This window comes from Ailuropoda melanoleuca, chromosome 10 (genome assembly GCF_002007445.2).
Source record: "Ailuropoda melanoleuca isolate Jingjing chromosome 10, ASM200744v2, whole genome shotgun sequence".
Classification (NCBI taxonomy): domain Eukaryota; kingdom Metazoa; phylum Chordata; class Mammalia; order Carnivora; family Ursidae; genus Ailuropoda; species Ailuropoda melanoleuca.
This window is the reverse complement of record NC_048227.1, coordinates 28862896-28888195: the sequence shown is the minus strand read 5'-3', so window position 1 is coordinate 28888195 and position 25300 is coordinate 28862896. Positions and strand designations below refer to the sequence as shown.

The window sequence follows — 25300 nt, the reverse complement described above, 5'->3', positions numbered from 1 at the left end:
GTTCTTTATCCTCTTTTGCCACCAGTGTCTCACACTGTTTGCATCTGGGGTCATGCTAAGCTTGTTGAAATTGAAAGCAAAACAGTAACCTTATCATACTGTTTGCCATGCTGCTCTCCATGGTCTTTGAAGTTTTGCTTAAACTAATTTAGGCAGAAAACCCCATGTGTTCTCCGGTGCCTGCTAGTGAGATGAGCACAGTGTCTGCTGCTTTCAGATGACTTATCACAGACACCTCCAAACCGTAATGGCAGGCTGCAAGGAGGTGAAAACTGTGTCATGTTCGCTAAGTTTAAATGACCTGCTAACAGTGCTAACAAGCCCACAGCTTTTCTGGAACATGAAAAATAGTTCTGATTGAAAGTAAGCGTCTCTGTGCCTCTGCCACACACAGTGTCTATTTGGATTTAAAAAGAGAAGGCTTACTGGTCGGGCCAAGTTTTTCCATTTGGAGTTTAAGTTCTATAATAAGGCCGTCATGGAAATATAGGAGAAAATTGCTGACCACTCAGACTATATGCAAGTAAACAAAGTATAGATTTTCCTCTGAATAATGTGGCTCTTAAGCAGGTTGCCTGGGCTAGTGGACATCCTTGGCTACCCAAAGGACGTAGGCCTCTTCCCCTTGGGCCAAGGCTTGAGACAGCCAGACGGAGTTGTGGGTGGGGGCTGCAGTGAGATGGTGCACTTGAGGATGCGTTCTGAATTCTCAAGTGCTGCGTCACAGGAAGCCCCGTTCCTGTTGCGTTGTCGTGTGCACACGCCGTCTGTGGTTGCAGCTCTCACGTTTTGGTTAGCAGGTTAAATACGGTTCTTCCTTTTGCGTTTGGGCCTATCACTTTGTTTTGCCTTTTTCAGTACAGTTTAAGTTTCTTACTCAAAATGGAAATGCTCAACCCCACAGATGGAAGTTTCTGTCTTGTTGGGTCCTGGCAGCTGACCTCGGCATGTCGTCCTTGACCAGGGCAGGCTATGGAGGTCTGAACACTGTCTGGTAACTCAGATGATGGACTGGAAATGTTAATGATGAAACTGGTAACGGCAGGCTGAAGGCTGCATTGCTAACCGGTTTTCAAGCCTTGGGTTCTTGAATTCAGGAGCAGCTGTAGTTGGTAGGAATACAGAACCATGTTTTCCTCTTGGGCTATTCGGTGGGCGTTCTCTCCATTGCAGACTAACAGATCACTCACAGGAGATGTGCATATTTAAAAACCCCCATCAGCAACCTTCAGTTGGATCCAATTCAGTTGGTTGTGTAGAATGGACTTTCCAAGTTCAATCACATTGATCCTCGCCACATTGATGGGTTTATTGGGGGATGTGCAGGAGGTTCGGAATGGCGGTGTAACCTGCTGTTTCTGGCTCTCAAACGACTTGATGATACTCGGCCTTTGATGGTGCTGCCTTCCTTGGACATCCAAATGTTCACTGCTCCCAAGGCAGATGAAGTCTTTCTGGCTTGAAAATAAACAAATGAGATATGGTGCTTGTAAAATTTAAACCAAAGGGATGACTGGCCTCTCGTGCCTCAGCACACGTTTGCCTTGCCAGTGGGGAGGTGGGAAGCGTCTGACCGATTCAGTGGCTCCCTTCACTTTTCCTAATAACCCTTACACTGTAGAGAGAGACCGGCCAAGTCTACTTGTACGTTGTCCTTTATATAAACGTCATCCGTGTAGCACTGTACCCTCGTCCTTACGACTCCTGGACCTAACTCAGGGTCCTACCCAGAGCGTTCTCTGAGGGAGTACCTGTTGAATGATTAAAGGTACCGTAGTGTTAGTCTATTGCTGTGTAACAAACGACCCCAAAATTCAGCCTCTTAAACCAGCAAACGTTGACTTCAGTGTGTGCAGACCAGTATTGCCGGTGTGGCTCAGCTGCGTGTTCTGGTGCAGGGTCTCCGACAGAGCTGCGTTGTCATCTCGAGGCTTACCGGGAGGAGGGTCCATGTCCGCTCGTGTGGCTGCTGGCAGACCCCAGGCTGTGGGTGGAGGCCTCATGGGTCGCTTCATAAGGCAGCTGCCAAGATGGCAACTGGCTTTCCTCAGTGGGTGTGTGCGCCCAAGACAGAAGCCACAGTCTTGTAGGACTTCATCTCAGAAGTGACGTGCCCTCCCTTCTGCCACATGGTGCTCATTCACGGTGCGTGAGTCCAGCCCATACCCGGGTGCATACGGTGGAACAGGGTGAGTACCAGGATGGGGGGATCCTGGGACCCATCTTAGAGGCTGCCTGCCAGGGAGAAAAGCATGGTATAGCTGGGATTCGTTATTTATTATTTTGTACATGGAATAGAAGGTGCTGACCCACTTGTTAAAGCTGTGGGAACTGAACCAGGGCAACAGGAGGTCAGATAGTTGCAGGGGAAGGTCAGCTGGTTAGTTTCTAAGACACCTCTTATAAATTCATAATGGTCCAAGATCCATTCCCTCGTCTTGAAGGTTAAAAAGCTTACTCCTGCGTCTGCCTCCTTGAGTGCGGAAGATTGTGGCTTGCTCTTAGATGTACAGAGGGCCTGGCGTCTGAGGAGGAGAGGCCAGTGGCTGGATTTCTGAAGAGCTGTGCAGACATCGAGCGGGCGGGGTGGCCGTGTGATCAGCACGGTCTCCTTGTGGAGGGAGGCAGCCTCTTTGAGGCCGAGATCAGGTTGTTTGGAGAGCACCAGCAGGCTGTGCTGTTCACACACCCGTCATACCTGAGATGTGTGCTAGCGTCGGGCTTCGCTAATTAGCCACATCCGGCTCCGTGCTGGGGGTGTCTGCCCTGCCTTGGTGGGCATGGCTCCTTTCTAGTTGAACTTGTCTAAGTGCCGCCTCCTCTCAGATTCTGTTTTCATACTTCAAATCAAATTCGGTGTTTTGTTGTTGACATCCAGCGTTTGCACGTAGCCTTGCCGTGGAAGACCGGGCGCGTCTAGCCACCATAGTCTCCGCCATTTTCTGCTCCCCACAAGTAGCTGCTGCAAGCCTTGCAACGGATTGTTCTGGGAGTTACCTTGGTGTCTCTGAACAGCAGTGTCTGCTGCTGCTTGTGGATTGCTCGGCTGGACGTGTTCTCCATCCCTCCACCCTCTTAGCTACCCTCTCCCTCCACCCCCTACCATAGACACACCATCTTTTTGGTTTGGTTCCTGGGCCATGAATACATTATTAGGACTCTGAAAATGCTATCTAGCTGAGCTGTGAGGTCTGTGATCATTATTTTCACACAACTTTAGAATTTCTTTTGAGTTAATATTTGGGAAAAAAATTTGGTTGGTGTTGTGTGAACTCATTATTAACCCAGTGCAAGTGTGCTCTCACGGAAGTATCTGTGTGTTAAAAACCAGGCACCTGTCCGTTTGATCCTGAGACTGTCTATCCTGCGGTCCTGGGACCCGCTATGGCCGGGGGAAGCCTGGCTGCCCCGTGGGCCTATTCCCTCCAGTTCACTGTTCCCACTGCTGCTCCTTTATTCAGAGACAATTCACGTGCCGTACAGTTTGCCCTTACGAAGTGCATGATCTTTGCAAGGTTGTGCCACCATCGTCTCTCTCTGAATCCAGAGTGTTTTATCATCCCAAAGAGGAGCCCTGTACCCATTAGCACCCCATCCCTCCTGCCTCCTGGTCCCTGAAAACCAATTCGTGTTCTTGACACTGCGTATAACTGCGGTGCTGCTGTCTATGGGCTTTCGTGTCTGTTGTGGCGTCTTTCTCTTTGCAGGATGCTTTCAGGGCTCAGATGCGTTGGGGTCCCTGCTTCTTTCCTTTTCCGGCTGAATGCTGTTCCATTGTAGGGGCAGACCACAGTGTGTTTATCCATTAGTCATCTGTGAAGGCCGTGTGGGTTGTTGTCCATCCTTTGTGAAAGTTCTCCCTCCACTTGGAAAATCAGTGCCCTGTTCCCCTTGTCACTCGTGTTTAGCAGTTCCCCCTGCGAGGTGCCTGAGTGTGGCCCCCCCACTGCACCATGTGCTCAGCGAGCCTGTCCTGTCTCCACGCACCTGTCTCTTGGTTCTGGGGCCTTGTCTTGAATTAAGTCTTTTTTTTTTTTTTTTAAAGATTTTATTTATTTATTTGACAGAGAACAGAGACAGCCAGCGAGAGAGGGAACACAAGCAGGGGGAGTGGGAGAGGAAGAAGCAGGCTCATAGCAGAGGAGCCTGACGTGGGGCTCGATCCCACAATGCCGGGATCACGCCCTGAGCCGAAGGCAGACGCTTAACCGCTGTGCCACCCAGGCGCCCCTTGAATTAAGTCTTGGATTTCCTTGTCTGGTATCTTCTCCACCCTCCCCCCCACCTTGGGTTGTGCTCAAACGGTAACTCTCCATTTTGTTTTTTGTTTTCACTTTTGTTATCCTTTGGCTCTGTTTTCTAGAAGCTTTCTTACCTTCTCTCCTTTGTACCCAGTGTTCCTTTTTTTTTTTTTTTGCTTTGCAAAAGAGCTCCCCCCCGCCGGTATATGTTGCTTTTTCTTCTTAAATGCCTCCCCGTTCCTGTTTTCACTATACCATCTTCTTCTGTCTCTGGGAATATTGTTGATAGTTTGCTTTCCGAGTATACTTTTTCCCTAACTTGGGTCTTTTCCTTACAAGTTCTTTTCCTCTGTTTGTTGATTCTGGTCCCTGTTTTCCATCTTAAGAGCTTGTGTCAGGCGTGAGGTGCTTTCCAGCTGGCCACTCAGAGGTAGGAGTGGGACACTAAAAAGCTAATGTCACACTGTGCTTATCTCCTGATGGGGCGAGCTGGCTTTGCCATTTCACTAGAGAGCCCCTCACATGGGTCCCTTTAGGTCTTTCTCTTCAGCCTCTTAGATTCCCAGGACGATGTTTTTTTCTCCCTGCTTAGAGATAGGTATACGTTGGCTGCTGGCTGCTCTGGGAATGGGCGAAGAGTGGAAGAAGGTCAGCAGTGTTCTTTTCTCTATTTCCCATAGGGTACCCCGATCTTCAGCTCTGTCCAGAGCTACAGTTTACCTTCTCTGGAGAAGAAACCCCTAGTTTCCTGCAGATTGCCTTTTTTTTTTTTTTAAAGATTTTACTTATTTATTTATTTGACAAAGACAGTGAGAGAGGGAACACAAGCAAGGGGAGTGTGAGAGGGAGAAGCAGGCTTCCCACCGAGCAGGGAGTCTGATGCAGGGCTCGATCCCAGGACCCTGGGCTCACGCCCTGAACCGAAGGCAGACGTTTAATGACTGAGCCACCCAGGTGCCCCTGCAGATTGATTGTTAAACAGACTTTGTATCTCTTCACTTTCAGCCCCATGTTTACCCCCACTTCTAGAAGTGTCTCATATTAGCAGTTTACCAGCTGCTTACAAGTTGTCCTACATTAATCAGGTTGAATGTTTCTGTGGCCCCATTGCAGCCAACAAGGAAGCTTTCTCAGGCCTGACTCGCTCCTTTCCAGTGATCTGCGTGCTTCTCAGCTTCTAGAATTTTGTCATCTGGTTTCCTGTCCCATTCTTGTTTTTCTCAAAGGTGTGATGCCACTAGAATTTTAAAAATGGGTATTTTAATGGGACCCTGAGAGGATGTGAATGTAAATTAATGTATTCAATCTGTCAGCTTTAACTGGAAGCCCTTGTCATTTTCTCTTAATACCTATTTCAGATTGCAGAGGGTTACTGGGTCACTGTCCGCAGCAGTGGCTGGAGGCATAGTGACTGCTGGGATGCGAGCATCCTCGGTTCATTCCAGCATGTTGGGTGTCATCGTTCAGGGCCTTGCTGCTTCTGGGACTCAAGCTCGTTGTGGCCTGATGGAGGCTTAGGGAGGGGGCTGACGGCAGGGCTGCAGGCAGTGCAGGCACAGGACCCCCATTTTTTCTCATCCTTTGCCCACTTGCCCATTCTCCCCAGGCTCTCAAATCCCAGTTGCTGGAGGGCTGGCCTTTGTTACCATCTGCTCACGTTCTGAGGGGCATCCGGGACTCTGCTCTCCCAGAACACACAGGGAACGAAATCTGCTTAGTTGATGCTTGCTTTCGAACTTGGGGCTAGTCAGTATTCCTCATACATGCCATGGGGGGACTTCCTTCCTTCCTGCCCATGTTCCCCTGATTTTCTTGGAAATTGCTTGCTCATTCCCGGTCTTAACTTCCTGCTCTTCCCCACAAAGTGAGCTTTTATGGATGTGTCCCTGAAAGGAGGAACAACACCCACTGGTGTTTGCCGTGCTGATAATTCTTGCATTGATCTGGGAGCCAGTCTCTTGTTAGGATGTCCTTGCATAGTCATTATGCATCGATTTTAGAGTTTTTCCTGAAGCTGTGTAGCTTCCGCTCTATGTATGGTTTATAAATGGCACTTCTTAGCGGCTCTGCCTGCCCTCTGACCCCCTCTGCCATTGACGTCGAGCGGTAGGCAGACGATGCTGCATGGGGGAACTTTCGTGTTAGAGAAGAAGAAATTGGACCACTGTAAAAGATGGAAGCGTAGGCTCTTTTGTCAGCATGTTGTCTGTTTTACCCTGGAATGGGAACTAGGAGCAGGGTTATTCCCCAGACTCACATGCATCTGTCTCTGTGCCTATTCTTCCATTTTTAAATACAGCTTATTATTCACTTCATTGCACTTGTGTGAAAAAGTTGCAGTGTTGAAGTAATTAGTAATCGTGATCCCTGGGCCAACACCCCCTCCTTAAAGAGTTTTCTCTATGGAGAAGCCATGCAGCGAGAAGAAAGAAAATTTTTTTAACTGGGAGAATAACTTTCGATTACTGCTGAAACATTTACGGGGTTTCTTTCTTTCCCTAAAGTTGTACCAAATCTTTGGAACGTTGATGGAGAAGTTACAGTCACGGAGCAGAAGCCGGGTGAAGTGGCCGAGGAGCTGGCGAGCTCCTATGAAAGAAAGCTCATCGAGGTAGGTCTGGTGGCCTCTGTGCGTTTGCTCAGGTGCTTCGGGGACATTGCACGGACAGATGTTATGCAGATGTTAGTGGCTTAATCAGACACTACACCCCTCGCACTCCCAACAAGACAAAACACAAAATGGTAAGAGCATTGTACTTGATGAACAAAGCTAAGAGCCGGATCTTCAGAAATACCAAATGAGATACGTTTGGTGCCATGGCAAGGAAATAGGGAAAACACAAATATGTCATGTTAAAAACAGGAAAACAAATGTCGTCTTGGATTTGGAGACTAAAAGCAGGAGAGCTTCACAAACGACTTTGATGTTTATAAATGTGCACACGTGGATGACACGGACTATTTCCTAGGATAATCTTTATTATCAAAATCAATTGACGATGCAGCCTACTTACCTGGAGGGCATCCAAAAGCTGGAAGAAAGTAGTAAAAAGAAAGGAGGTGCCCTAAGAGGTAGCAAACCTGGATGGTTTCACAGCAGTTTCTAGGAAGCCTTTCAAGGTATGTATAAACAGCCTTTTGCCAGTCTCACTAGTGCATAAATGCATAAAAATTATAGAAAGGTATTACCTAATGAAATCTAGTCGTGTATGAAAGGACCAGTCCATGTGAAATTGGGATTAATTTAGGATTTCAGGGATGACTTAATGTTAGGAAATCATCAAGTCCACTCACCGTGATAGATGAAAGGCTAAACACCAGATACAGATCTTGCTTGGTACCCAAGAGTCGTTTGATAACATTCATCATCCATATCTAACAAAAAGACTTTTTTTTTTGAAGTCGAGTTGACGCACAGTGTTACATTAGTTTTAAGTACACAACATAGTGATTTGACAACTCCATGATAAAAACATTCTGGAGAAAGAAGAATGCACTTCTTTGATAGGATAAAGTGTTGTTGTTGTTTTTAATCAGAAATCATTAACTGCCACCGTACTGAGTGGTAAAGCTGGAAGGCTAAGTTTTCAAATAGGCAACTAATAGATAAAATATGTATATTTGTAGGTGTGTATATATGTTGTGGTCACATGGTGGTATTTATTACAAATCGTGTTTGTTTACACACTTGCATAGAAGTGTACGACTATACTTGCAGTGCTTCGTGAATACTCTACAGTACATTTTATTTTTGGAATGAGAAAAACACCTGCCATTGCCATGGAGACATGCCTGACCTTGGGGTAGGTTTTAGAGGTGGGACCCTTTGAGGAGGACCCCCCTACGCTTGTTCTTGGTTCAGGCTGACCATCTTGCGGTCTGTTTCACCTGATTCCTAATGACCTCTAAAGAAGGGAGGTGAGAAACAATTTGAATTCTAACTCAAGGGAGCTCAAAGGGGGTTGAGCTGGGGTCTTAGCATAATAGGCTGATAAGGGAAGAGTAACAAACCAGGATGGGAGAGCCTGGGGGTTGGGGGGAGACTGTCCCCTCAGGGCCTATCCTCATCCCAGTGCCCATCCTCACAGCCTCATTCAGTGAGGTCATTGACCAGAGGTGGCTGGTGGTGGTGCCAGGTGCTGGGCTATCATTCCATTCTCAGCCTGGGTAGAGAGGGGAATGGGCCGGGTACCCTCAGGGTTGTGTCAGCCTGTGTGGTTGTCTCTCCAGGGACCTCAAATCCCAGGAGGGTAGAGACCATGTCTTTTTCAGCTGTGTATACTCAGCTACCATTTCTTGGCAAATGGTAAATGCTAAATAACCCTTGAATGCAAGCATTTTTAAGTTCTCCTAGGACAGGGATGTCTCTGGTTTGTTGAATGAATGAAGAGCTGATGAGCAAGGAAGGGTGGCAGGGTTCTTAGCAGAGTGAAAGTAGGTTGGTAGCCTGTGTTCCTTCAGGAAACCCAGGGCAAGGTGAGTTGTAAGGACTTCGTCAGACCTGCACATGTATTAGAGACTGGTGCTCATGTCCCGGCGCTCCTGTGAGCATGCTGAGCACTGGGCGGGGGTGGGTGGGGGCAGCAATCAACATGTAGGTTCCACCAGCTGGAAAGCTGACCTGCTCATCAGTAACTCCAGCTCTGGAGGGCTTGAAAAAACCGTGACTGGCCACTTGACCCACTGAGCAAAGCACCATAGTTCATTGGTTGGTTAGGAGATGGGTGATTTTTGAGTTCCTGCTTTCTGCATAGGGAATGGAAAGGACAAAGGTCCTGCACAGGGAAAGAGTTGGCAGGCTTGAGGACCAGAAAGGAGACCTCTAGGTCTGGAACAGAGCAGGTGGGGAGAGTGGTGGCACTGTGGCTGCTGAAATCGATGGGCCAGATGACATTGCTTGGGAGGCCGTGTCGTGGCCGTGCCACCCCCCTGGTTTGATGGTGACAGAGTCTCACCGTCTCACTGACAGACTTGAGCAATGTGCAGGGAAGATGACGGTGTGATGTGAAGTTACTGTCTGATTCACTTGCATTGTTGTTCTTGTTAGCTGTCACATCAGAGGGAGTGGTGCTTGGGGTGTAAAGATTTCTCTTGTCAGCCTTAACTTCCTGCCTGGTCCTCCGTGACCCCCTTACCCAGCAGTAGAGTGGGTGGCTGTTGTTGAGCTGAGAGACATGTGAGCTTGAAGCTGAGATGTTCTTGATAGACATTTATGGCCCCTGCTGATTTTTCATTATTTTCTGATGGCAGAGTGAGTGGCCAGTCATCTTTCCTCTGTAAGTATTATTAGCATCTCATTATACCAAGACCTTTGCTGAACCCTTTAGGTTAGCAGTAATCAAGCGCTTTACAACATTTGTGACGCTCATCGGTCATTTTGTTAATGGTTGGTTTTTAACTGAGGGGTTCTAAACGTATGGTGAGTGGAGTAATGAAAGCATGTGGGGGAAGAGTTGATGCACTTCCTTCCATTTCAAAAGGGCAGAGAAGAAGAGGCATTTCATTTTATGTAATAGGACTCTTCAAAGAACCGCAGCAGTCGAATTACTCTTTTGTGATTCATCCCAGTGAAAAAGGAGTTCCTGAACATTGTTTTTCTAGATGTGTCTCAGAGCCCTAGAAACCACCTTGTCCCTCTGCACCCACATGAGCTGCACACTACACAAGTGCTCAGTGACCTGACACCTGGCACCCCCGACAGCTCAGTACCCAAGGTCAACATTGTCAGCCATCTTTTAGTGGCTGGAGAGCTTTGGGGACCGGCGATGGGAGGTGGAGAGATTGTTCTGGACACCCTCTGTGTCCATGGCTAACTTGTGAAAATGAGAAGGAAAGCAAAACGCTGGCAGGTGTAGGTTCCTCTGGCAGGGGGGAAACACGAATATAGAAGCACGAATTACCCAACAGCTGCTGTGATACGGGTAGCTAGCTGTCAGGTGCACGCTTACTTCCAAGCACTGCGCTAAGGCTTTGGTGTAGATGAACTCACGTGATCCTCAGCCGACTTTCTCAAGGAGGATGCCGGTCCCAGATGGAGCTTTGAGAAATTGAGCAAGGTGCCCAGCATTGCTCGGCTTGGTAGGAAGCACGTCTGGATTCGAATCATGCAGGCTGTCCAGAGCACAAGCCTGTATTCTTTCTGCCTGTTCTGGAAGCTACGCTCATGGGGGAAACCAAAGGCGAACCTGGCAGAGGAAAAGGGACCGTCCCTGGTCATGGTGGAGAGAATGGGTGGAAGGAGGAAAACGAGCAGTAGAGCAGAGGGAGGGTTTGGCACTAGTAGTTTGCAGCAGCGCTGGGAGGGGCACACCCCACACTTTTAGTTACAGCAGAAGGGAGTGAGTGCCTCTGGGTAGGAATTACCTGCTTCTGAAGCATATGTAATAGAACGCCAGGATGGGAGCCCCTCCAGGGAGCTGTAGATGATACCTTTTTAATTGTGTATTAATTGCCTAACATGATTCCCAGCATCCAGTAGGAGCTCCATAAATATTGAACAGAATGACAGTCTACTGTGAGGATTCAGCTGTTCAGTGTAGTGTTTATAAATAAAGTGATAGATGCGACTTGGGAAGTCCCAGATTGAGCGTGCGTAGTACGAGGCACCACTGTAGCTCAGGATAGAGGGCTAGTGAGACTTCACGTGGGTTCTTTACAGGAGGCAGACTCTTCGAACACTCAGTTTCAGGAGAAGTTTTAGCCTGGAGAGTCTAGAGAGCGCCTCGAGGGACAGAGGGACAGTTCCAACAATTTTAGCCTGTGTTTGTTGAGGACCTTCTAAGTGGCCAGGCTTCGTCTTCCTTCCTCCTTCTTTCACGGTTTTCCCACCCCCAGGAGCAGTAGAGTTGATGGTTCTAGGAGGTGATTCATGGAAGATGTCAGTTGAAGCAGAGATGGTCCTGAAGGGGCATTTACTTCCTTAGATGGACTTTTCCTTCTTTTTTGATGGCAATGTCATTGATGTTTCATCAGTGGGTAGTGTTATCTCTTCATTGCCCCCAGGCTGGTCCTAGGTCACAAAGGTGAGTAGCAGTGCCTGTGTTTGGGAAGCTCCCAGCCCAGGGGTGAGGCAGACACGTCTGTTAGGATCTTCAGAGAGCAGGGTTGACGCCAGATGTAGAGTTAGGCCTCATGGGGTCCTAGAGCCATGTCCTTACTGACCAGTCTGCAGAGCACTTCTTGGGAGCTTCTAGAATGTTCCTCCCATTTTTTTTTTAGGACTGTTAGTAATGAGGCTTGGAATTTCTTCTGTAAACTTCCCATCTGTCTTGAAGATATAGACATGAGGGGGAATGGATTTGTTGTCACCAAGGGTTTTGAAGATAGAAGATAGTGGATATGTCCAAGGAAGATCTAAGAGTCTTCTTTACCTCTTTTAAGTACAATTCCTTTGGTTTGGACACTTCTGTAGAGATTTTCTCATGCTTCTCCAGCTGTTGTTGTCAAGAAAAATGTAAAATGCTGGTGGCATTTGGACTTGAGCCTACATCTCTGCAGCCCCGCCTTCTACAGCCTCGTGGCCTGCGGAGCACACCTGTCCCCCATCCGACAGCCGGAGTACAGATTTGTCAATTCCTGCCCCGTGCTCCTGGGGCGCTCCTATCCTGTCTAAGCCTCCGCTTCTCCATCAGTAAAATGCAGCGAGCATACATGCTGGCTGGGTTACTTTGAGGATGGAATATAAAGAGTCTAGTTCAGTGCCTGTAGCAGACAGCTGGTATCTTAGTGCCTTCTTTCCTCCCTTTGTTTTTTTTTTTTGTTTGTTTGTTTGTTCGTTTTTTTCTTTGAACGACCTCACCACTGCTTGTTCTCTTGGGGGGGCAGTAAATCCAAGTTCCCTGCCCTTCTTTGGCCCAGGGGCAGGAGTGTGCCTGAGCTGAGGCAGCGGGGCTGTTAGTCCTGTGGGACCAGCACCAGGACGTGGGGGGCTGCTCATTCAGTAGCAGCCTCCTGCTTACTCTGGTGCCTCCTGTCGAACTTGCCAGAGCTGAGCCACTTTCTCCCACTTCTCTGTTGACCGTAATTATTTTTTTGTGAGGTTATAATCTGTTTCTCTTACTAACCTCCAAAGTGCCCTAGCTCCTAGGATGCTTTATATATGCAGCTGACCCTTGAACAACGTGGGTTTGAACTGTGTGGGCCACTTACCTGGGGGTTCTTTTGATAAATACAGTATAGTCCGTGAAGGTATCTTCTCCTCAACATTTTCTTCTCTTTAGATTATACAATACGTATAACGTACACATTATGCATTAGTGATGCTGTTCTTGATGAGGCTTTGGTCAACAGTAGGCTGTTAGCTAAATTTTGGGGGTGTCAAAAGTCACATGTGGAATTTGGACGGTGCGGAGGTTGTACCCCAAACCTCCATGTTGTCCAAGGGTCGTGTGTGTGTGTGTGTGTGTGTGAGAGAGAGAGAGAGAGAGAGAGAGAGAGAGGTGGGGGGGAGGGAGAGAGACAGAGAATATGATTAGGAGATGACGTCACTTCCCCTCCCACCCTTTGCTACCAGGGCTCCATTAGACCTACCCTCTTTGTACCCAAGTTCTGACTGACAGCCGCCCGTCCCCGCTGTTGCGTCGCCTGTGGGTCCGGGCTTCAGTACTGCCCATCCATCCTCTGCAAACAGATCTTTACTTCCTCCCATGTGTCAGGACCCAGCTAGCTGTTGATAGATTTTTCAAATTACAGGATACTTATCATTTACTGTATGAGTGTAGTTAGTCCCTGAATTTTTGCTCCTGGGTGAAATAAATGGATATTAGCAACATTTATTCTCATTATAATGGCAGGTTACTATTAATGGAAAAGTAAGCTCAAGCTGGTAAAAAACACATTCATAACCACATGCTGTAGATAACTGTGAATGTGATCATCATTTCAATAAAATGTAAAAGTTCCTGAGGCAGCCAGGACCTTGGGAACAGTAATACCCCCAGCGCTTGCTTCCTAAATTGGCACCAGTGGCATCCAGCACTCATGATGTATCTGAGAGTCATGTTTATACGAAAGAAAGATGAGTTTTTAAGTAAAGTACTGGATTCCATGTAAGAACTCAGGATAAAGAACTCTGAGCTGAGATCTACTTTAAACTGATGATCAGAATGAAAAGTGTGGTGTGACTTTGTTGTTATTATTTTAGTCACAAGGTGCTGAGGGATGGAGACCAGGCTCTCACCTCCCTGGGAGAGGGAAAGACATTTTCTCCTGAAGCAAAGCGGTTGAAGTGCTTGTTTAGGTACGAGCGAAAACCAGTGAGGGGTTGGGGTGGGCGTCACCCTCACTGAAGCATGAACGACTGACAAGACTAAACCTCCAAGGACTTCTTTAAAACTTTTTATTCTGGAAAAGTCAAAACAGGTACAGAGCCAGACCAGTCTCCTGAGCCTCTGTCCTCCTTACCTGGCTTCCACCGTGAGATGTAACCGTTGACCATTCTTGCTTCATCTTGATCCCAGTCTAGTCCCTAGTCGTTCATGGTATTTGAAACAAACTCAGTTTCATTCCTATGTATTTCAGAATATAAAAGATAAGAGCTCTTAACAAAAAAAAAACAAAAACAAACCCGCACACCTACTATTAAAAAATCTTATAAAGGAGGCCTCTGCTGGTCCCAGTGAATCTTAGATGGAACTATCAGCTAAAGGGACTTCTTCGAACAGGGCCCCATCAAGGGGCCCCTTGCTTAGAGATCCCCCTCCTTGGGGGAGAAGGAACCTTAGCCTCTAGGTCATGCCTGGTGGCCCAACCCAGGTCGTCTCTCTTTTGCCCTTGGCTTGGCTCATATCCTGATTCCAGTTGGTTTGAACCGTAGCTGTGTCACCAGCACAGCTGCACTGGCCCTTGGGGGTTGAGGAGTTTGGAGACGAGGTGGAGTGACCACAGCTCGCAAGTTTTCTCTGGTGCCATGGTTTCCAGGCCTCCAGTGCGCTGCTGTTGATGAGTGAACTCCTTCCCTCGTGGTGGTCTCAGGAGAGGCAGGCTGTCTCCCACGGGTGGCTCCATCTGGGATTTTTTTAAAGGATGATTTTACTGTGGACACTTGAAATATATGTAAGAGTAGACAGAACAACATATGAGCTTCCGTGAACCCATCACCCAAATTCAGCTTTCGTGAACTCATGGCCAGTCTTGCTTCATCCTTACATCTTTTTACTTTCTCAGCTTCTCATAGTATCGGAAGCCAAACCAAAGCATGACCTGATTTCATCCCAAAGTATTTTGGGAAGTATCTCAAATAAAACATAAGAGTCCTTTATTTCTTAAAAGGAAAACACCCTATATTATCGCTAGCGTACCTACAAGCCAGCAATAATTCCTTAATATCATCAAGTTTCTGCTGAGTGTTCAAATTTCCAGTCCAGACAGATGTTTGAGAGAGGTCCAAATGGGGTCCATCCACACATTGTGATTGGTCTGTAGACCCCTGAAGTCAATCTCAATCTACAGGTTTCCCACCTGTATTTTTCCTGGCTCCTTTCCATCTATACTTGTAATTTATTAGTTGCAGAGACTAGAGAATTTCTCCCATCAGCATTCTTTGAGGGTTTATAATGTACCTTGATTTTCCAAATTATAGGATGTTTATCGTTTACCATATGAGTGTAGTTATTCCCAGAATTTCTGCTCCTGGGTGAAATAAATGGCATATTAACAACATTGGTTCTCATTATGATGACAGGTTACTATAAATGGGAAGTAAGTTCCAGCATCAAGCTGGTACCCTCTGTGATCTGTTGGGCTCTTGGTGACATTTATGTACACAAGAGCACCCAGCAAACGGGTCACGATGCTGACAGCAGTTAGCGTCCATGGAGGGCCTACTGTTTTTCCTAGGCTGTGTGCTGATGGATCGTCTCAGGCTTGCTGAATCCTTGCACATGAGGAAACTGGAGGCTTAGAGAGAAGACCCCTCTCCGAGGTCACAGGGCTTGCGTGTGTAGAGCTAGCATGCAACCCTGGCCATCTGACTCCCATGCCAACGTGCTCGCCGCGACCCTCCCTGCGGCCTGGCCAGAAACCAGAACCAGGCCTTCCTGGGTGGCAGGCTCTCACTTAGCTCTGAGCGGGAACCAGGGTGATGAAGCAGTGACAAGCATGCCAGCCATTAGCTTGTCAGACCCCGGGGGACTTAGGGAAGGGATAAGGAGGGGTAATAGAGATAAATTCTGACACACACAGAGCCTGATGTAAGCCTTAGTGACGTAAACAGACCCGAGTGTTTGGTACCCATCATACGGCTCCGGTCTGCTTCTCTGGGCATGGCTTGTCCCCCTGGAGCAACAGGGGAGAAGTTCACTTTTCTCAGCACCCCTTCTCACTCAGCAGGTCTTCTGTCTTCCCTCTGCCTCCCCGGCCTTTGGGTCACACATCGCTCTAGGCGGAATGTGTCTGCTGCAGGCGACACACTTGTGCCCCTCTGCTGCATGTGCCTACTTCGGACTTGTTAGTGTCTGTCGGTGCCCGTCTGCTAAATTACTGCCGTAGACCTTTGGATCTCTGTTTTCCATTTCGTCGCGGAGTTGGCCACCCTCGGTTGGTGGCGCTCCGGGCCCTGCTGTTGGCTCAGTGTCTCTATCCTGTGTGTTCCATTTGTCTTCCACTTCTTTTAAAGTCTCGTTTCCGCTTGTGTCTCTGATCTGGGAGCCTGGAAGACTTGACAAGGAACAGATGAACTTCCTTAAACACCAAGGAAAATGATCCACTAGTCCTTTCTGGGCAGTAGATAAAAATAGTTGTAATTAGGGTGGCTGGTTTTTAGCTTTTCAGACCCATGCTATTTTGGGCCTGTTTTATATTTGCTTTCCTCTTCAAAAGTGGAAAGTGGCTTCTTGAAGCTACTTCTGGGTCCTCAGGAAGAATTGTCTCTATTGCAGTGGGTACAAGAGGCGCTGTCCCATTGGGGTTGGGCTCAGTGTTGAGAATATGCCAGGTGAAGGCACAGGAGTGTCATCTCACTGGTAACAGTAGGAGTTGTCAGTAGCAGATGGAGCTCTAGCACTCAGGGGAGGGCATGGGGGTCGAGGGCTGAGACTGGGAGGAGGAAAGTGTTGACTTTAATCTCGCAGAGGGCATGGTGAAAAACAGCTGAAGGCCCATTCACCTTTGTGCTTAGATTCATGGGAACTTGACACATTATTGTATGTTAATATAAGACACTGCATGTTCTAGCTCTTTGCCTCCCTCTTCAGACACAGGTCTCCCCTCCGAGTTTGTTTCCGTTCCCAGATGCACATATTCTCTCCAGGCCTGCCCATCGGCTGGTCTTTACGTGGATCCCTGTTCTTTATCCTTTTTCCCTCCCCTTTTTCCCCAGCTGCTGCCTCTGATCCTTGAGAGCTCCTCCCACAAGCTTTCCCTGGTCTCCCCGCTGACCTGCTGAAGGCCACGTTCAGGTCCCCAGGTGTCTTGTTGCAGCCCGTGTCCCCTCTCTAGCTCTATCAGTTCTGTCTTGTGTGCTGCCTGTCCTGTCCGTGTCTTTGTTGGCCTCATTCCCCCTTGTTCTTGTATGTGGCCTTGTTCACCGTTGTAGTCCCTGTGTGTGCCGTGATCCCTGCCACCTGGCCGGTGAGTGCACAGAGGAGTGTTTTGGCTGTAGGCGGGGGGGACTGTGCTGTGCATTTATCAGGCTTGTCTCATGGCTCTTTTCCAGGACCAAGAGGACTGGGGCATTTCCCCATCTCCCTTAGGGTCAGATCGGGACCCTGTGACTGCTGCTGGCTGTTGGGCTGTCAGCAAAAATGATGAGTGTCATCTGAGAAGAGGTGGTGTGAATTTTCTTCTCGTTTCTCCTGCCATGGTGAACTTGGAAGCAGTATATTCCGTGTGGTCTAGCCACAGGATGACACCAGCCGGGGTCCCTGACTCCTTGCTTGCAGGGTGCTGCCCTGTGTCCTGCTGGGGCCACTGCAGGCTGGTGAGAGCAGGAGCAGACCGAGATCTGTTCAGCCCCTGAGCTGTCAGGGTTTGCGTGTTAGTGCCTCAGAGCACCGCCTAACCTGACTGTCCCTGGGAAGAGAATTCCTTGATCCAAGGGACAGTCTGGCTTTAGGTGTGGTTGAATTGTGGGCTGTGAGCTGTGTTATCAGGCTCCTGTCTGGCTTCTGCCTCTATCATTTCTGGGTTGACATCATCTCCAGTGTCCCCGCCACCCCTGCTCATTCACCCTAGTCACACGAGGCTGTGATAACCTCTGGATAAATGTTCTTTTGCTAGGTTCACATTCAGGGGACAAAGCAAGACTCTGTGTCCATTCCTGGCAAGAGCCTTGAGCTGACTCTGATAGAGCTGGCTTCAATCCCAGTCTCCTTTTTCAGCCAACCACAGGGTCTCATTCATGTGCTAGGCTGAGGGAGGGGCCCTGTTCACACATGCAGAATGAAGGCGGGGGGTGGGGGGATGAAAACTGAGACCTTTGCTAGACAGGACATGGGTGCGAGAGAGGTGGTTGCCAGCACCCACGTCAGTGCTCAGTGAAGGTTTGAATGTATATATGAAAGAATGAAGGACTGAGCGCCACACGAGTTGACACGTTGATGAAGAAACCGTCATCCTTGCTCTAAGGGGCTCACAGCCTACTAGGGGAGTAAAACAGTAATTTCTAGCAGCTAAGGGGTCAGTGAATCAAAAGAAGTAATAAAGAGAAGAGAGGCTTAGCTGTGAGATCCAGTAATAGGGGGGATGTGGTTTGGCATCTTCTAGAGAAGACCCTCCACAGCTCTTCATTCCTAAGCTGGGTTTTAAAAGCAGAGCAGGAATTTGCCAGAGAGTGAGAGACAGGAAGGGCAGCCCAGGGCAATCTGAACAGCAGGTGCGGAGGTCTGACCAGGTTGTGAGGAGGACACCGAGTAGCAGGTGAGGGGGGCAGAAGCAGAGCGTCGTCAGTTTATTAGCACTATCCATTGTTTGTGCCTGTTAGAGTCTTCTTCCCTTCAGCTGCTGTGATGAATGTTTCTTTTTCCAAAAGTGGTATGATTAAATAATGTTCTTTTTCCTTGGCCTTGTCCGGTCTGCTTCCCCTGACACAGGTGTCCATGGGCAGCCACGCCTGCCACCCCCTGGCTGCTCTTGACCCTTTGGTAGAAGCCCCTTGTAAAGCCCAGCCATCATTTCTGAGCTGTTCAGGAAGATGGTAGTTTTATGGGTCAAGTCAGTGCTGTCCAGAGACTTCGGTTTCTTAAAAACGCCCTGCAATTTGGTCCTAAGGGACGACACCTGAAGACTTCTAGCTTGAACAGTTTGTAGCAGTCTGGCTGGGTGGGTGCAATTGGGAAACATTTTGTGAAAAGCGTTGCCTGAGGGCACCCTGTCATTTTAGAAGTGGGACTCAGCTTCTAATGGCTTGATGTTCTTGTTGGTTTAAAGGAGCTAGAACTTTGTATCAGTTGCCTGTTCTCTTTCACCAAGAGGTTGACACAGCCAGGTGGCTCCGGTGAGAGGTTTGCAAAAGCTAGAGGTTTGACCGTCTTAGCTTGTATGTAAGAAGTGCTGCTAACGTTCATCTGAGTAACTTTCCCATGCGGAATGAGCAGAAATTTTCCCCAAAATGCCTCCCTCACCTAGAAATGGAGGAGTAAATGAACGAAAGGTTAAATACAAGTTAATACAATTGATACCACCTAATAAACACCAGTTATGTGCCAAAAACTGGACTGGGACATCACATGCATCCTCTCATTTAATCAGTAAGCAGCAGGTCAGGAAACAGGCTCAGAAAGTTTGAGCAGACCGTCCTGAGTCACACCACGTGGGAAGTGGCAGAACTGACATTTTAACTCTGTTCCAAGGCCAGCTAGGGGTGCGATCCCCCTCACCTCACCGTTCAGACAGTGCGTTTCTGTACGAAGGTATCCCTGGGGTTTGATGGCCCTCGTTGGAGGTTTAGCTTACCATCTGTTTCCTGACACGTTTTATGACTGTCTTCTAGTGGAATACCTTTCTAAAACTTGAAATAGACCCGAAATTGGATTGGGAGCGGCTTTGAGGTTTGCTGGCTGCTTCTTGCTCATGACAGTGCAAATTAATCAAATGAATTATGTAGCTCAGCTAATAACTTGCTTTGACCCAATAGCTCTGTAGAATGAACGAGTTGAACATTTTTATTTAATCCACTTTGGGGGCATAGTTGAGTGGATTAAAAAAAATGAAAAGCACAAAGAATCCCTTTTATCCATTAATTTTGAGCCTTTCTGTTCTTCTGGGCAGCTGTCTTCCTTCATAATTGTTAAGATCTTTGTCATGCTGGCTAGCTTATATGTGTTCAGTGTTTATGCTGTGCTGGGTGTTTTTCTGAGCACTTTATCTCAGTTGACCCTTAGAGTCACTTGCTGTGGTGGTATTACTCTTACCCGCATTTTCTAGAGCAGGAAACCGAGGTGTGGTGAAATGACTCATGTTTAAGGTCACATGGATACTTGGTGGCAGAGTTGGGACTTAAATTCCAGACCCGGAGCTCATAACCAATACCCGCCGGAAAGAATCCTTCTTGAATCTAAACTACAGGTGATCAGGTGATGGTGGAGGTGGTCTGTCCCTGGGTTGGCCAGAGTGTGAGGGTTCCAACATGGCCTTAGGTGTGAGCCTTGGCCCTCTTACCTAGCCTCTGGGAGCCTCGGCTGTCCTCATCTATGGCTTGGGAATCACCACGTCTGATGTATAGTTTACACATTGAATGAAGATCATAGGCATTGTTTCCTGCTGTTCCTGTTCGCCACGGGTGTTGAGAAGGAGACTCGTCTCATTTACCTGCAGGGGGACCGACAGTGTCCCTCCCAAGTTGAACAGCCTTGAGCCCCACCTGTCAGGGAGTAGCTGTGAGTCTAGTCTTCTCTTGGGCCTGTCTCTGCAGATGGGCTGAGAAGGGCCTGGTGTGCTTACTCAAGGACAGTGAGCCCTTGCTGGCTTCTGAGGATGCACCCCTCCTCCCAGGCCAGGGACGTCCGCAGTGCTCCCCTCTGTGCAGGAATCTGGATGGCTTTGGGCTCCTGCTACAGCCACCGCACAGCAGTAAGCATCATTCTGCTCCCCGAGAGCTGGTCCTTCCCCCCTGCCCTGTCCTCTTCTAGGGGATGAGACCCCGTCATGGCTGCTCTCCAGGCTGGCTCTCCCCTCCCTCCCGGCTCGCTGTCTCATAGCTGAGGGTCGCTAGATCCACCGTGGGAACTGCTCTGCGCCTCTCTGGCAGGCGGAGCCCCCGGGAGAAGACGTCTCCCCAGTTCCACCTCCTCAGTTCTCTACCTCTCCTGTCTGGGCATTGATGTGACCAGGATGAAGAGTGCTGGGGTCCCCGGTTCCTCCCTTCGGGGAGACCCACGATGGCCACAGGGCAGGAAGGCCCGCCTCCTGCTTCTCTTCCCACACTGTCCTCTGTTTGAGCTTCCCCAGAGCCTGCGTTTTTCAGATCCCTCACCAGGCTTGTTCCGGGACAGGCTGCCCAAATCCCCGGCCATTCCCCCTCTTCCTACCAACCTGAGCGCATCCGCTTGCCAAGCTGCCCGGCGCTTGCTGAGTTCTGCTTTTCACCCAGCAGCTCTGTCTCACAACTTGTCTGGTGGCTGATTTTTTCCGCAGGCACCCTGCTTTCTCTGCAGCTCCCGTTGACGAAGGTAAATGTTAGCTCTGGTGTGGGCGCAGCCAGGAGCTGAGTGCTCCCTGCTACTGTCTTCCTCCGTGTGAGCCCCAGGCTCTGTTTCCAGGGCCGCCAACTCTGCTTCGCCCGGGCAGACTGTTAGCCCTTTTTGCACAGTGACAAGTCCTTTTTAAAAGTCTTTTTTTCCCCTTCACAGAGCCTTCACTTACTTCCCTGGACCATGTGCACATCTCCATGGCCTGCTTTGCGCAAACAAGGATACTTGAGCAAAGGACATTGAAATTGGGTTTTGTTGAATTTTTTGCCCCCCACCTTCTCAGGTGGTTTAAAAAAATGCATTTTTAACAGTCTAGAGAAGGGAGATCAGTCCTAGAGAAACTTAAACTTTTCTTCTACACGGAACAACTTCTGTGCAACAGCTCTTTGATTTCCAGGTGCCTGAGATGAATACTTCTGAAAAGCAGCCTTTAAAATTAAGTTCTCCTCCTCTAAATGGAATGTGTTTGGTGGGAACGACCCAGTTCCTACTATGTAATAATGTAGAAATTATTTTCCCTTTGCGAGGAAAACTGGATTTAAATGCTAAAACATTACCTTTTTGTTTTTTTGAGAGATCTTCTCTGACTTTGGTAGGAAAAGCTTTTAAAATTAATGGAAAATTCCTCCATCCATTTGCTGCCGCTCAGGAGGAGAGCAAGATAACTGGCTTCTCTGTAAATAACATAACAACTGCCTTCCTGGTGTTTGAGGTTTGAATTGCTTCAACTGCATATATTTTAAAGCAAGGTAGTGGTCAATTTGGATGAAAAGTGATAAAATTGAGTGGATTAAATTGGCTGTCAGCTGTTAAAATGCCATTTTGCATCTGAAACTTTGTGCCAATAGCCTTTCTGGATGTAGGGAAAGGAATGTAAGTTCCCCACAATTTCTTTGACACATCAGAATTGTAACTGTGTGTGTGTGTGTAGCACTGGACAATTTCTAGATCATGGGTCTGTACCCTTTTTCGGTAAGTGGTCAAATACAAAGTAGTTCAGGCATTGCAGGCCACATAGGCTCTCCTGCAGCTTCTCAGCCCTGCATGGTGGTGCCCCAGAGCAGCCCTGCACAGTGTGCTGTGGAAGCAAGTGGGTGTGGCTCTACTGGTGAAACTGTACTTATGAAGTCAGGTGGCAATGTGCCCGTCCCTGATTGAGACGGTTCTGCTCCTTCATGATGGCAGCCCTGGTGGCGATGTGGAGCTCACGTGTTAGAATTGGCATCATGGGTCTGGCATTTGGCATATTTAATGCTCCTAGGTGCTTGAAGGGAGGGGACGATTATTGCTGCTGGACAGAAGAATAAAGGGATGCTCATCTATGTTCTAGTAGAACTTTATGAGAACTATGAAAAAATAAAAATCGTGCAGTTCAGAGACCTACTACTCTTGTGTATCCTGTGCACGGACACTGTAGTTTTCCATTGGTGTTGATTGTGTTGTCTGCTCTGCGGCCTACAGGAGCTTTCTGGCAGGTGCAGTAGTACCTTTTGATGGTCTCTCTTGGAGACACATCCTCAGGGTGAATATATTTTGAAAGCCCTCTCACCATTGTTTTGAAAAGCATTTCTAGTTGGAGAGGATCCATTTTGGGCTGTTGAGGGGAAAAGCCATCGCGAATGAAGGGTCATTTGATTAGTCACATTCTCATGTCACTAGGAAGAGAAGTAATGTGACCACTGGGGGGAAAAATACAGATGAGTAAAACTTTAAAAAAGAAAATTCACCTGCAGTTCGTCCTAGAGATAGTCACTGTAGACACTTGGGGATTTGTTATGACAACACTTTATTTCCACGCATAGATCTGTAAGTAGAGATATTCTCTGTCATGTAATGTATTTATTTTTGACTGGAATGTATTGAATTTTTCAAACTTGGAATCTTGCTCTCTGCAGAGTTGTATAACTTTTATCATTGAAATCAGATCCTCTCTCTGGAGGCATTGTCAGTAGTTGGTGTATTAATACTGCCATTTCTGAGTGCATAATGTGACCTCCTAACAGGCTGTCAGATTGCTCTCCAGCTCATTTGGCTTTGAAAGGGTGTTGGGATCTGTCCTTGGTCAGTAGCACATATGTCTTCCCTCTGGGTTTGTAGGAATGAGTATAAGGTCAAACTTCTGCTGTCCAAAACTCTTCAAAAGATCATTTTTAAGAAGTGGTATTCACAACACCTGCCCGAGGGTCATATGGTCTATCCACGTGAGACCCTCTCGTCCTTGAATGAAGCTAGATCATGGGCAGGAGCAAATGGGGTCTGAATTGCTTTACTGCTTAGAGAATTATCTCACAGTTCACCATGGAGCTGTCGGCCTGAGTTGAATGTTTCAGGCCAGCAGCTGATAGGCAGTGTCCAGCCCGTAGAGAGTCAGTCTACATAATGTTCTTTTTTGATTGGAATTAGTTTGGCCATTACTAAAACCTAGATTTTAGCCCCACCGGAAAGAAGCACTTGCCCACATGCATCAGGAAAGACCCATAGAGCCATGTCCATTGTATTGCTTGTAGTGGCAAGTCATTCAACACAACTCAAATGGCCATTGACAAGAGAATAGATTAAAAAGAAGTGAAATGTAGCCTAGAAATCAGTATAGCAATGAAAATGGATGAATATAGCTGTGAAAATCATGAAGGTGGGTCTCGTGAATATTACGTGACCTGAAGAAGGGAAGTTGCTGCAAAACATGTTTCTATAAAGATCAGAAAAGTGTTGAATGAAACAGGAGATAGGTGAGGAAATCACACTTGGGGTAAACTATACCAAAAACCAAAGGGAGGACACAGTTAAAGATCAGGGCAGTGTAACAGGGGAGAGGGTTTCAGAAGTACTAGAAGGTTCTGTATCTTAAGTGATACAAGCAAGGAGTTGATACACAAGTGTTTGCTTTATTACAGTTCTTATTTCCTAGACCTATGTGTTCTTGTATGCTTGAAATATTCCATAATTGAAAAATTGGGTTCTCTAGAAGCTCTGGGCCCATATCCCCACACAGCGGCACTTGGCTGGAGTGGAGTTAGGGCTTCCTTTTTCAGTTGCTGCACAGACTTCCCAGCAGATGGACCCTAACTACCTGCTGTCCCTACTCTTCCCCTGGCTCAGCGTCCCGCACCTGTTTTCAGTGGCACTCAAATTTTGATCTCTTGGTGTGGTTGGAGAATACAGCCTGCTGAAAATCACCACCATTTTTTTCTGCAGCACGTAGGTAAGGATGTCATGGGTTGTTCACTTTGTATGTAATTTCTATGTGAGAGAAATTGCTCTTAGATAAGAGGTACGAGGAGTATGTCACTAATGACGTTTCCTTCTTTGCCTTGGCTGTTAGGAAGCTCAGAGGCAAATGTGGGCTCATCCCTAGCTAAAACCAAAGTGTTGAGGCATGTTTTCGATTCTAACCTTACTATTTGGCTTCATCTGTTTTCCTGCCTCCTTTATCTCCTCACTTAATGTAAAATTACGATTCCATAATGTACCTGTTCATAAGTGACCATATTCTTTTTGGGGAAAAAAGAAGATGTGAATTATAAATTCTCACTTAGGAAGATGGCAGAATATGGGTTTGTGAGAACATTCTGGAAATCAGAGTTTTATCCAGAATGTTTTATTCACAAAGCTGCCTTGATGATCTATTTCAGCCATGTGGAATACTAATTCTCCAAGAATGAGAATATAATTAAAATACACTTAACGCTAAAATGCAACTGAACATAATTTGATCTTTGATAATTTAGAAGGCAGTTAAGGAACTTGCCTTGCCTCAAGGCCATAATTACAAGCATCAGTTATCATAGTGTGACACTACAAAAAAAAATCTGGTTATTTCAGCTTTCTGGGATTTGAAATCTGTGGGAACTAGAGAGACTCTGTGTGCAGTGTATATATCGGTCTTTTGAGTGCCCCCCTAGGAATACTTCCTATGTGATTTCATGCTCATGAGTATTAGAAAAGGGGAGAGACGTGGGTCACAGTGGAAAGGGTTCAGTTCTCCAAACATACTAGCTAGTGCCAACCTGAGTGCTGGAAAAATCCTTGCCTTTTGGTTCGATGCACTATGTAAGAACGTAAGTAAGTGTATTTGTCAGAAGCGTTGAATGCCTTGGTGGCCCAGATTGCTCTTATCTGAGCATGGAAGGAGCAGTGAAAGGAGTCACTGCGCTGGGAAGTGGCACGTCCAGGGGGAGGCGGAGTGTGGGGGTGGATTGGGGTATGGAAGGACCTAAGAAGGCCTAAAACAACCTGGTTTCAGGGGCTTAACTCTGTTTTCATCCTTACCCCAGCAGCGATAAGGCGGTGGTGGAGGTGAAGGTGGTGGAGGGGTTCCTGATGGAGGGGCTGGTGTGGGACGTGGGAAGCTGGTTTCGGCATTCATTGAGCATTGCTGGGCCGGGCACTAGGCTGTCCACTCCACACGTACTGTCTCATTCAGTCCCCATAGCG

General features: G+C 47.6%; 1 protein-coding gene across 7 annotated transcripts in view; it reads left to right on the top strand.

Moving 5' to 3' along the window:
- The window catches only part of SNX29 (sorting nexin 29), a 546533-nt gene that overhangs the window by 269497 nt on the left and 251736 nt on the right, over positions 1 to 25300 (top strand). For 6 of the 7 annotated variants that reach the window (XM_034670353.1, XM_034670354.1, XM_034670355.1 and 3 more), the window contains one exon: positions 6746 to 6852. The exons of the other annotated variant lie outside the window; for it this stretch is intronic. In XM_034670353.1, coding sequence (XP_034526244.1) covers positions 6746 to 6852 — 107 coding nt within the window. The remainder of the gene's footprint in view (positions 1 to 6745; positions 6853 to 25300) is intronic. 7 annotated transcript variants of the gene reach the window in all.